Source organism: Harpegnathos saltator, unplaced genomic scaffold (genome assembly GCF_003227715.2).
Source record: "Harpegnathos saltator strain DR-91 unplaced genomic scaffold, Hsal_v8.6 scaffold518, whole genome shotgun sequence".
NCBI classification, from domain to species: domain Eukaryota; kingdom Metazoa; phylum Arthropoda; class Insecta; order Hymenoptera; family Formicidae; genus Harpegnathos; species Harpegnathos saltator.
The window spans coordinates 436,062-447,848 of NW_020230336.1; the positions used below are offsets into that span (position 1 = coordinate 436,062).

The following is an 11,787-nucleotide window of genomic DNA, read 5'->3' on the forward strand; positions in this document are numbered from 1 at the left end:
TGGGCTTAAGGCCCACCAGTCTTACAACTAAAAGCAAAGTTTTCGAAATCAATTTCGGAACGCAAGGATAATTTGCTCGTTTCTGGCCCCATGATTTAGCACCAAATTCCTTCCCCCCGTACTCTTCATTCATTTGATTTGTTCCAACATTATTTTCCTTATGGCGGGATTCCAATATTTTTTCGCTTACAGCGGCACACAATAGCGAAAATAGGAGTATCTTCCGATTTGCTACTATGTAATTGTGTATCCCAGAATAAGAAAAAAGTATTTTTTCTCGCTATCGAGTCATACGATGTAAAGATAGAAGGTCAATAGATTTTCCATTGAGGCGTACTACTTGACAATAAGACTCGTCTGACTTGTCGTCAAGTTGTACCACTTGAAAATGAAAAGGTATTTTTCGGTGCAAGTTTGAATGAGCGTTGCTAAATATTGTTAATAATAATTTATCAGATAATGAGGAGGAAACGAAGAAGAGTGAAGAAATACTTATTCATATTTCGTTCATTATCCCAATGCGTGTTTCCCTGTCAGGTGTTTTCCATGTAATACCGAATGCCAAGCTAATTGGACGACGAGCTACCAAGTACAAGACCATTGGCTGTTTCCGGCTGTCTCGTCTATATCTCCCAGAAATGTCAGACGACGTGGCCGATGGAGATATGACGACTGTGTGATCAAAGCGGTTGCCATCATTCGGAGCATTTGACATGTTATTGCGCTACAGTGAAATTCGATAGAATAATCTCAGTGGCGACGGTGAAGCAGTTACTTATTGGTAACGTTTAACGTCGTCACTTCTTGTTTGTCACGATCGTCTTGTTTGTTCTCGCGTAAAGTTACAACATGGGTCTTTGCAAGTGTCCGAAGAGAAGAGTAACGAATCAATTTTGTTTTGAACATCGCGTCAACGTATGTGAACATTGTATGGTCACGAGCCATCCAAAGGTACATTTCCCTTGTTGATTAAATTTTTAGACATTTTTATGGATATTTTTATCGTGAATGGAGACACATGTAACTTTTTCATCCGTGTGTGTACTCAAATTTTTTTCCTTTGAATTTATTAAAATTCTTTTTCACACACAATACAATTTTAATTTAATATATCGTGTGTGTGTGTATGGGGGGGGCTGTGTGTGTGTGTGTGTACACATGTATGTATGATATGTGCGCCTACATGCGCGCGCACGCACCCATATATTTATCGTTATTAATAACAATATCTTGTTACTGTCTATTCTAATTCAGACAGCTTATCAACTCCCTCTGTGTGTTCATTTAAAAAAGATAAATATTTGCAATCTGTTTAGGAAATTATCTATGATTTGATAAATGTCCACTGGCAGTTTCTGTTCTTTCCTCCCTGAATATATTCATACATTTTAGCATAGAGTAGCAATGTAACTTATTTGCTCATTTATTTGTCAATATTTTCCAGTGCATAGTACAGTCATATCTGTTATGGCTTCATGACAATGATTATAATCCAGTCTGTACACTATGCTCTGGTCAGTTGAGCGACGGAGACTGTGTAAGATTGACATGTTATCACATGTATCATTGGGCATGTTTGGATCAATACGCTAGAGACTTGCCAGCAACAACAGCACCAGCTGGATATATCTGTCCTGTATGTAGAGTATGCATCTTCCCACAACCCAAATTGGTATCACCTGTCGCTGATGTATTGAGGGAAAAATTGGCCACAGTCAATTGGGCCCGTGCTGGTCTTGGCTTGCCATTGGTACGTATATCGTATTGTTACAAAAATTAAAAAATGTCTTATACTGTGCTTCTTACTAGCAGCTAGGTGATGACAGAGAACAAAAGCCAGAGAAGGAACATCCCACAATTGCAGTTGAAAATTTCTTATATCAAAATCATACAGCAACTACTTCGTCGTCGCCTATGGTGGCTATGTCTCGCACAAGCAGCATCATCAACCCGAGCACCGCCGTCAGCAACGTGCATACTGCAAATAATCAGAAACTAGGACCACCTTACTCTGTCGTGAATATTGACTCGTCCTTAGGTTTATCTACTCAGGCGTCCAGAAGAGTCTGCGAGGCCTACGATGATCCAAAGGATGTGTCTTTTGACCATGACGAGAATAAATATCAGCGGAAGTCCGCGATAGAATGGATTCTTAGATGGTGGAAGCTGATACCGACTAAAGCGCCGGTAAGACGGCGGATCGCGAGTTCTTTATACAAGAGATACATCGTGATGGTCATTGTCGTGATATTTTTCTTGGTCGGGCTCATACTGCTCTGTTCGTGGTTAGGTAAAATGGCGACAGACGGTGATCCGAGCTTTGATGTATTGGCAAATTCCAACTTGAAGTTTGGCGAGAAGTCTATGATTTAATGTATCGTGCATTATTATGAGTGATAACGCACGTGCAATTGTCGGCACATCGCAACAGGACGAACAAAATGCTGGGTTAAAATGCAAAGTGTGGGAAATTTTTGCATGGTGTAGATGCATAATATGTTATGGTAATCTGAGAAAAGAAAGAAAAGAATGCGAATTGTTGCGAATGAAACAGTGACCAGAACATATCTAGTGCTGTGTACGTAACATTTGTTAATTTTTCTGTAAATGTCTGTATGTGTGTCTGTAATGTATGTATGTATGAATGAATGTGCGTGTGTATGTGTATGTGTGATATGTATACATGCATCTTACATTGAGATTGTATACTTGAATCTGTAAAGACTTAGCTAGGAATTTATAAACTGTAAGAAAAAGAAAGCTATCGCACATACGTCGCGACGGTTGCTTTTCTCATAAACACGTTTGTTGCGCGGGAAATTTTGTACGTGTACCACACCAGACGTCATTTATCATAATTCATTATCTTGCGATGTAGTGAATCATGTCGACTATTATTTGAAATGTGCATCATACTTATATATATATTTTACAATTAGTCAAACATTTTATATAACCGCTATTTTCGTCATTCTTCGAAAACATTCGACTTGATACAACAAAAAGATCGACTTTCTAGATTATGTTGGATTATACATTTTAATGCTGAAAATGTTTTTCTTTTAAAACTAACAAATTCCGAAAGTGACGAAGCGTGATACCTCCCGAGCGTGTAACGTGAGCGTGTAAAAGAAAAAAAGAGCAGTATTCTACATATTGGTAATTCCCGTTCTTTTCGACGGGGGATGCATTGAAATTGAAATGAAGACTCAATCGATGGAATTATTCTATAAATAGTGGTGGCTATGAAATATTCAAAGCTTCAGCGGCGACAATCGGTCGCGGCAGGACGACGTATCGCACTCTCATGTTCCGTTTTATGGGCTCTTGGTTGGGACAACAGTGATGAGCAACAACGCATGATTCTTCATTTCAGCGGATCTCATTCCTGTTTCACGACGTCTGGCAAAGTGGAATATTCTGTTATATTGTCAGGTAATAAATCTCGACATCTTAAATACTATAAAAGTGGCGAGATACAATCACTACTTACGATCGATCGGCGATTGTGACTTGCAACAGAAAATACAGCAGAAATAAAAATACTTGAAATAAAAAAAAAATACTTACGGAACGCAAAAAACGACATTGCACATTATTGGCATTATTTGGCTAGTTCTTCCTCGAGCGTGTTGTAGCCGTATTTGGAGCAACTCGCAATTCGAATATCTTCACCGATATATTGGAACACACGATGCGAGATCAAATCGAGAAGTTGGGCATTCGATTATGCAGATTCTCATGTTACTTTGAAAAGCAGCGGGGCTAACAGACCCCGACGCAGAGCAGGTAGACCGGATTGGGTCTTTTTTCATGTTCTCTGGCAGACCAGTCGCTCGCAAGACGATCGCGCAAGTTCGCTTCTCGTCGGATACTCTCTCTTCTTATCGAACAAGTGCAGCGAATTTAAGTTGAATCGTGCCGTCCTCAGTGTTGTTCAACGGTCTCGCGCGTCATCAAAATTTCGATTTCGTTCCGTATCGAAGGATCAATAGACGGAATTTATTCGGTATTTACTCGAACGAACGTTTCTACAGCGTGTATTCACGTTCGAGTGACGCGACACCCGTAAAACACATAGTATATCGGGTCGAGTTCAGTGAATGCCGCGAAATGCCAATACTTGGCAGCGTATAAATTTAATTCCGAGTTGCCTAGCAAGTATGGGAACAAGAGTTATTATTATTAATGAATAATAAGGACTATGTACTGTTGATGAATCCAGTCTCTTTACAAGATATAATATACGAAAATAAATATATACGTAACGTAAACGTTACTCACACGTACTATGCTCAACTCAGTGTTCATATTGTAAACTATATAATCATCTACTATCTACTAACGTAACTAAACGTATTTATTTGCAACAAAGAGAGGGAGCGAGAGAGAGAGAGAGAGAGAGAGAGAGAGAGAGAGAGAGAGAGAGAGAGAGAGAGAGAGAGAGAGAGAGACGTGTACAGATAGTCGTGTTACAACCAAAGTTTCTGCTGACTTGTGTATCAGCTCGGGAGATTGGCGCATTGTCTCCTCCTACTAGCTGGACCGTAATTCAATTACACACAACTTTCGAAGACGTGTTCCATGCACGGCAACATGTGGCCGGCGTGTGGAATGAGAAGACATTCTACGACGTTGAAGATTGTGTTGGCGGTCTCGACCGGTCTTGCGTATTTGTATAGTGCCGGATACGAGATATGTACGATCTCAGCACTTTCGTTGATCTTTCTGGGTAAGAGGATTTGTTTTGTTCGCGCTATCTTCTCGCTTCCTCGTCCCTTCAATGTTCGAACGTAGCATCGAGAATTCGATACAGAGAACGCGATATGTGCGAAAGCTGCTGCAAAAATTTGAGCGTTGTAAGTTCTTCGCAGAAGTCGGCAGAATAATTATTTCGCGTATTTCACTGGGTTCTGAAACACGTTTCGCGATTTGTTGATATTTGTTTATATTTGAAATCTCAGCGTTCGTGCTCTCGTGCACCGGAGATACATGACTCGCGATGATATATTGCGCTGATTATTGCTGTAAATAGTTTGCATATTATTACGGAAATTCAGAAAGCGAGTGGATAGAAACGGATATACAGAAATTACTATACAATAAGCAAAGCTGTAGGACTTTTGTCTTTCCATCTTAATTTGCTTTCTCCTTGTATTTTTATATATTTTTCCGTTCGCGCGGTACAACTGCGTTCATTTGCGCTAAATGGCATGTGGTGAAGTGTTTTTCCTTTCAACACGAAATAGATCATGTTTCTCCTACCGTATCGTACATTGTTGTGGAGTCGTAGTTTCTCGGTCTCAAACTCACCGTATCCCTGAAGACCCTAAAGTCCCTCATTTAAAACAGTGGATGACAGTGGACGATAAATCGAAATGAAAAACTTGACGTACGAATATAAGAGATTTTTGTTGCACTCGACAGGACTGGCTTATCGGTATTATCAGCTGTGTGTTCAGGAGAAATTAAACACGCAGCATCTCATAGTCATAACCGGCTGCGATTCCGGTCTGGGATATAGCCTGGCGTTTCACTGTCGGGCTCTTGGCGCGACAGTTTTGGCGGGAGTGCTGTATCCCGATAGTCAGGCTGCCCAAAGTCTGACGGAGAGCAAAGTTATCGTTCATCGCCTTGACAGCACCAATGAAGAGAGCATCGAGCAATTTGCGAAATACATCAAGACCTTATGCGTCGAGAAAAAATGTGGTAGGTAGCAACTAAGCTACGATGGAGCGTGGACGAGGCAAGTCCGCGATTCATAAGATGCATCCTACCCAGCAAACACAATATTACATGTAACGTGCATGTTAATTGTAATTTCCTACTCAGCAATGTAACAGTTATATTGTTGAGTAGGAAATTACAACTAACATACACGTTACATGTAATATTGTGTTTGCTGGGTAGATATTTTAGATATATTAGACACGATCTGTTTCTAATCTTTTATCGCTCGCTAAACGCTTCGTCGGATCTTCTTACTCAATTCTCTTTTCGTAAACAACTATGTCGCGACTTGTGTCAACTTCGTCTCGCTGTTGTTGCTGTTGTTGTTGTTTTTATTTCCTACTATTTTTATTTCCGACTATTATTTCCAGGTCATTATGTCGTTTCGTTCACATCCAGACAGACAGCTAGAACATCAGTTAGAACCTACTTAAATTAATCGTCGGAAACCCGCGGATACGCAAAGCGTGTTGTCTCTCACATTTATGCTTTTTTTCTCTCTTCTTAAATTTCTGATTGCGCATATCAAACTCCACGGTTCCTCGGTCGAGGTGGATCCTATGAATGATGGAACGGCCTGGTCTCGTATTGAGGATTATCCGACTGATATCTGACTTGGTTCAGTCACACGAAGATCGTGTGACGCTGGCATGTTCTTTTCTCGAGACAAAGAGACGACGAGTTGGTTGTTGATACCTCGAAACAATTTGAATTCTCACAGGCGTCGCGAAACTTGTAACACGAAGATTCGTTAGAGCACGTTGTCTCATGTCTTCTTAGAGAACGCGAAGTGCGTAGCGTTTCGTTGCTGTTTGAATCTTTTCTTCTTTTTTAAATTGAGAAGAAAAAGAAAAAAACACACACACACATACACATAGAGGAGAAAACTCTATCGTTGTCTCCTCTGTTTCCTCTTCCAAGTTGTGCCTGTTTCTCAAAGTTTCTGATCAGCATTCGGTTCGCAGACCTATATGCGTTGATAAACAACGCCGGAGTGATGATCTTCGGCGAATTCGATTGGCAGACGCAGCAGCAGGTGAAGAATCAGGTAGCGGTGAATCTCGTAGGGACAATGAGAGTCACGCAGATCCTCATGCCGGTTATACTATCGAACAAAAGCAGAATCATCGTGATAAGCAGCCACTGCGCCGAAGAATTCTTACCGGGTTTGAGCGTATACGGAGCAACGAAAGCCGCCCTCCGCGCTTGGTCCATCTCCCTTCGGGTAGAGCTCGCCAAGTACGGTGTCAAAGTGATCTCCTTCATACCCGGTGGGTGCAAAATGCTCGAAATTGAACGCGAGCTTGAACGATTATATCTCAAGTCTCTGGGATGATTAATCAAAGATTAACGGGAATGTAAGACGGACCGGTCGGCACAGAGCCTTTTTACGTTGATAAGGCGTATCGAGAGCAACGACGTAGCTCTCAACTTTTCTCACGGGTTTCACAGCGCAAACGACGTTTGTCAATTTATCTCTGAATTATCACGCATCATTATGTTCTTGTCGAAGAAAACGCAAATGTTCGACCGGAACGTGCCACTTGAGATGTAAAATAATTAACGTAAAGAAAAATTGATACAAGGAAAAAGATAAACACCGAAAATAAAAGAAGAAAACGAAACGCGCGCATTGCAAGAGAAAAGAACGGTAAACTATGTGCGAAAATGATACGTATCGTTTTATCGCAACCTCTTTTTCCTTCGGTTGATTCGTCTACGAACTGAAACGCTTCTTTCTAGTCGCAGTTCCGGTTCGCGATTATCGCGTGACCCAAAACCGAAGTCGTCATCGAAGACAGATTTTGACTTTTTTGCAACACACAGGTAACTTTACGGGAGAAAGCAACATCATGGCACGTCAACGGCAGTACTTCAACGAGATGAAGCGATCGATGAAGTCCGAAGCGATGGTCTTTTACGACGACTATTTCACTCGATACGTAGAGTATTATTCTTCCGTCGCGGGACAAAACGATTTGAAGCGCGTGACGAATTCCGGTATTTACGAGATTTTCGACAACGCTCTCCTCGACGTTTACCCATCGGCGATTTACAAGTGAGTCATCACTTTTGAATAATTACAATGTCTACAGGTCATTCTCTTGGGTAATTGATCATTCTGCCGTTCGATTTGTGTACACATTTATCAAGTGATTCTATATGTGATGGTTGCAATATTATTTCTTCTCGCGCCAATGATGCATCGTAATGCATCGTAATGCATCATACATTTCTCTGACGTCTCGGGAATATGTATTTAATGATAATTTTTTGTACATTTATTTTCAGATGGGAATCGTGGAAATATTTTTTCTATTATGCATCGTTCAAGTACACACCAACGTGTGTACGTGATCGATTGATAAATAGATTCGTGAAGCCTCCCTCTTGGCACAAGTCGACCATCGACCTATGATCCACCATCGTAGACATATGTCGAGTGCCTTGAGATTTTTCGCGCTCGATACTGGTGCACAATGCTCGAAAACAGTAAATACAGCTGGGTGTGAATGAATCAGTGTCAATAAATTATCAGCAGTTGTCTCTTCACCTGATTATCTATTTCTGTTATTAAGCCTGGTTGCTACACGTTTCTCATCGCTTTTGTACAGAGTCATTCAAAACAAGCAGGATTCTTGGGACCGAGTCAGGACCGAAAACTGGCGATTAATTAACAATTTCATTATAAAATCATGATTTTGTGTCATAAGTGAAATTTGAAGAAAAAACATATGTATGTAGGGAAGTTGAGGTGCACAAAGTATGCAAAATTAATATTTTTTTAAAAATAACAGTGATGTGTTGCATCTCTCTTTTTCTCTTTCTTCCCACACACACACACACACACACACACGCAATATGTATATAATGCGTGTTTTGGAGAAATGTGGACGATTTGTGGATGAACGTTTCAATTGTTTACAGATGTAATTTCAATATTGATAGATGTAAGAGATACGATCCGAGTATGATGTGCAGTGTCACTTATGAAATAAGACAATATTAAGAAATATTATTGTATATATCATTACATTGTGAATAACAACAAGAGCGAGACATACAGGGTAATTGCAGAAAAATATTTATAGTGTTTCTACATATAACTGTGTGTCAACATATAACTTATACACGCGATAATTTTTTTTTGCTTAGAAAGCAACGGAAAAATAATCACCGTAACATATGTCTTTTTTTACAAAAGTATTTTACGAAACTGTTGTCGGAGTTATTTTCAGGTACAACTAAGTAATCTCGCAAATAACTGGAGATCGTTGGACGAACCGAAGCATTAATCGCGGTAAAAATGTGCCATACGTATCTGCCAATTCTATTTATCAGAATCAACGACTGTCACTTGATTGCTTGTGGAACGTCAATTGTTTGTTCAAGCACAATGAAGCACAATGAAGCCACGAAGACCGATAAGCTGCACAAACTTGCAACATCAGCACAGGTGTTAACTCTCGATTGCCACGGATGCTTGAATTTATTTTTTTCGATCCTGTGCTTATCGCTTTTTAGGGCTGGCAGGTGTTTGATTAGATATTAACAGGCGGAAGATATAAATAGTCGGCTCGCGCTGATGGAAAATCAGATAAGTCGTAATATCACCACCTAGTCACACTCCACGGGTCGATGATGAAAGTTCACGTTTCTGGTAAATTGTCGCAGTGATTTGTCACAATCTGTTAATTTAAAAAATTTTTAGTGTCCAATTATATATCAAAGCGATATATAATATTACCGTATGATCGGTCTGCTTTCAGTCACCATCATTGTTACGTTTTGCGTCGCGGTATCCTTGCAGGATACTCCTCACGCACCGTGTTCCGATGGACCATTGCCGACGTCTTTGCGCGTAGAAGGATGTTCCAAGTCTCCTTGCAACCTCTACAGAGGGTCGGACCTGAAAGCAGAGTGGGATTTTGATATTAGTAAGTGACGTTATAGCTGCATCGCTGCACAGCTAACTATAGAAGGGATTATTAATAAAAGTAGGGACAAGTGATAAATTACAAAAGAATCAAAATAGAAGATAGAAGCGTTAATACAAAGATGTGACCCATCAAATAGACCGTGACCGAGCGGCGGAGTTGCAGTTATCAATCTCAGTGATACCGTTTCGTAATCCTTACGTTTGGTTTCTTCCGCGCGCTGATTTTCCACCGTAATCCCTAAAATCGTGTTAGGGTATACGGTCACATAGAGTTCGAAATAGCGGAACGGAGGAGAGACGGAAAAGGTAAACAGTGGAGATTAACCAGTTAGAGCACATCTGTTCTGTTATTTCAGTGAAACAATGGAACAGAATTGCCACGATTGGTTAACCACACCATTTGCCTCATCCGTTCTGCTATTTCGACTCCATGTAATCGTGTACCCTCAATCGGTTCAGTCACCGATTCGGCTGCGTTCGGCTGTCTTTGGTCGCGATGTGTGCGCGCGCGCGTTTGTACGACGAAGAACTTCCGTTATCAATCCTTACGATGACAGTAGCCGTTATTAGTACGGAACATGGAGAGTCGTAGACTTAGAATTATTGTATCGTGAATCATGGAAGTATATTAATACAAAATTAGAGAAAACCCAATTTTCTCGACCGCGCCCAGTACTGAAAAAAAGAAACACCAGAGATTATTCGTGCGAAAGCGTAGTGCACGCTGACAACGCGACAGATACGTATTTGTATATATGTTTATGCTCTGATTCTTTCGGACGCGGAAAACTGAAACGGAATATTGAAAGAAGGAGTTAAAATAATCTTTTTTTTCGTAAGAACAGTCGATCAAAGTCATAGGTAGGCGTACCGCCAAAATGACACAAGTGTCTACCCTGACTGCACCGTACGTGGCACGTCGCTACAACGTAATGATGTCACAGCGACGTGCTTGCCATGTTCTTGCCACGTCTGTGCAGATAGGGTATGGTGTCAGCAGTGACTTTATTCTATTTTTTTCGAAATTTAAGTAAACCAAGAGATATTCAAAGACAGAAACGATGCAGTTTGATAATTAAAGTTGTTACTGAAACAAAATAGAAATAAATTCTCTTTAAGTTAAGAAAAATAAATATTTGTCGATACATACTGAGGGCATATAAGTATAGTTTCCTTCGGTCGTATGTATACGTCTACTTAAAGATTAATATCCGTTGAATTATGTAAATGCAACTTTGTGATGTTTCTCGCAGAGTCTGATATGGAAAAGCTGGAACCTAGTGTGCGGGTCAATGTTGGACTAGGGTGGATGAAGTATCCTTATCCCGAGCCGGACGCGTGCAAGTCTTTGTCGAAAAGCAAGTGTCCGCTGCGGAAGGGTGATAAAGCGACGTACCATTTGAAAATGCCAATAAGCCAGAGCTATCCGCCAGTGGAATTGAAAATTGAGTTTGGTTTGATAAATGAGAAGAAGGAGGTTCAGGTGTGTTTCATATTGAAGTGCAAAGTAGTGAATAAGCGGTCTCTCTGAGGACTTGAGGTTTTTCCACGAGGCTTATAAAAAGCGTTTGACGACGGACAAATTTTGTACATTTACAACGACAACGGTTAATAGACGAAGTGGTAATATCATATGTTTAATTATTAAAAAAAACATTTTATCAGTTAATATTGTTGTTTTTTACATTGAGATGTGCGAATAATCGACATACGGAATGAAGAAAAATCTGTAGTGTCGAATTAACGTTTCTCTTTAATATAAAAACTAAAATTTATAGCATTCTTTTATATTGAATAGACTTTCTGAAAGTAACGACTAGAGATCGTGTATTGCGCGCACTTGTGAATAAATCAAAAGTAAAAAAATATGCAAAAATATTCTCAGTTCGATATTTTAATTGCGCATAAATACGAGACGCGAAATAATTATTAAACGTCTGCTGTGAGAAGGGAAACTTTATCGTATATGATTCTTGCTGAAAGCAAATCAATTTTGAAAATCAAAAACTTAAGAATATGCTATGTACAATAATAAAAAAAAAGCTGAATATTAAAACTGAACAAATCTGTTTTATTATTTTTATCCCCCATTTTTTCTTCACCAAGGTTTAATATTA

At 39.9% G+C, this 11,787-nt stretch overlaps 3 protein-coding genes across 4 annotated transcripts; all 3 read left to right on the forward strand.

The window, feature by feature from the left end:
- The first annotated feature begins 514 nt into the window (after positions 1-514).
- On the forward strand, positions 515-3,350 carry LOC105189475 (zinc finger protein-like 1). Its single transcript, XM_011151582.3, has 3 exons — positions 515-951; positions 1,445-1,750; positions 1,813-3,350. The coding sequence occupies exons 1-3, from the start codon at positions 850-852 to the stop codon at positions 2,371-2,373; spliced, it is 969 nt and encodes a 322-aa protein (XP_011149884.1). The 5' UTR covers positions 515-849; the 3' UTR covers positions 2,374-3,350.
- Positions 3,351-4,435: 1,085 nt separating this feature from the next.
- sro (SDR family oxidoreductase shroud) lies at positions 4,436-9,320 on the forward strand. Of its 2 annotated transcripts, XR_850264.2 has the most exons (6): positions 4,436-4,732; positions 5,428-5,709; positions 6,696-7,001; positions 7,558-7,789; positions 8,023-9,187; positions 9,256-9,320. XR_850264.2 is itself a non-coding variant. In XM_011151580.2 (5 exons), exons 1-5 carry the CDS (start codon positions 4,585-4,587, stop codon positions 8,147-8,149), a joined length of 1,095 nt encoding a protein of 364 aa, XP_011149882.1. In that variant the 5' UTR covers positions 4,436-4,584; the 3' UTR covers positions 8,150-9,320. The 2 variants fall into 2 exon arrangements, 1 of the variants encoding a protein (XP_011149882.1); XM_011151580.2 differs by having other exon boundaries at positions 8,023-9,320.
- On the forward strand, positions 9,202-11,339 carry LOC105189474 (NPC intracellular cholesterol transporter 2). The gene is made up of 3 exons (XM_011151581.3): positions 9,202-9,391; positions 9,501-9,668; positions 10,924-11,339. Exons 1-3 carry the CDS (start codon positions 9,370-9,372, stop codon positions 11,199-11,201), a joined length of 468 nt encoding a protein of 155 aa, XP_011149883.1. The 5' UTR covers positions 9,202-9,369; the 3' UTR covers positions 11,202-11,339.
- Positions 11,340-11,787: the final 448 nt, after the last annotated feature.

Bases quoted from the DNA above. Each gene is read 5' to 3' on its own strand.
- LOC105189475 (XM_011151582.3), top strand. From the start codon at position 850: ATGGGTCTTTGCAAGTGTCCGAAGAGAAGAGTAACGAATCAATTTTGT. The intron at 952-1,444 runs GTACATTTCCCT...AATATTTTCCAG, and splicing joins TGGTCACGAGCCATCCAAAG to TGCATAGTACAGTCATATCT. The intron at 1,751-1,812 runs GTACGTATATCG...TCTTACTAGCAG, and splicing joins CTGGTCTTGGCTTGCCATTG to CTAGGTGATGACAGAGAACA.
- sro (XM_011151580.2), top strand. From the start codon at position 4,585: ATGCACGGCAACATGTGGCCGGCGTGTGGAATGAGAAGACATTCTACG. The intron at 7,002-7,557 runs GTGGGTGCAAAA...TGCAACACACAG, and splicing joins AGTGATCTCCTTCATACCCG to GTAACTTTACGGGAGAAAGC. The intron at 7,790-8,022 runs GTGAGTCATCAC...ATTTATTTTCAG, and splicing joins TACCCATCGGCGATTTACAA to ATGGGAATCGTGGAAATATT.
- LOC105189474 (XM_011151581.3), top strand. From the start codon at position 9,370: ATGATGAAAGTTCACGTTTCTG. The intron at 9,392-9,500 runs GTAAATTGTCGC...GTCTGCTTTCAG, and splicing joins GATGAAAGTTCACGTTTCTG to TCACCATCATTGTTACGTTT. The intron at 9,669-10,923 runs GTAAGTGACGTT...TGTTTCTCGCAG, and splicing joins AGAGTGGGATTTTGATATTA to AGTCTGATATGGAAAAGCTG.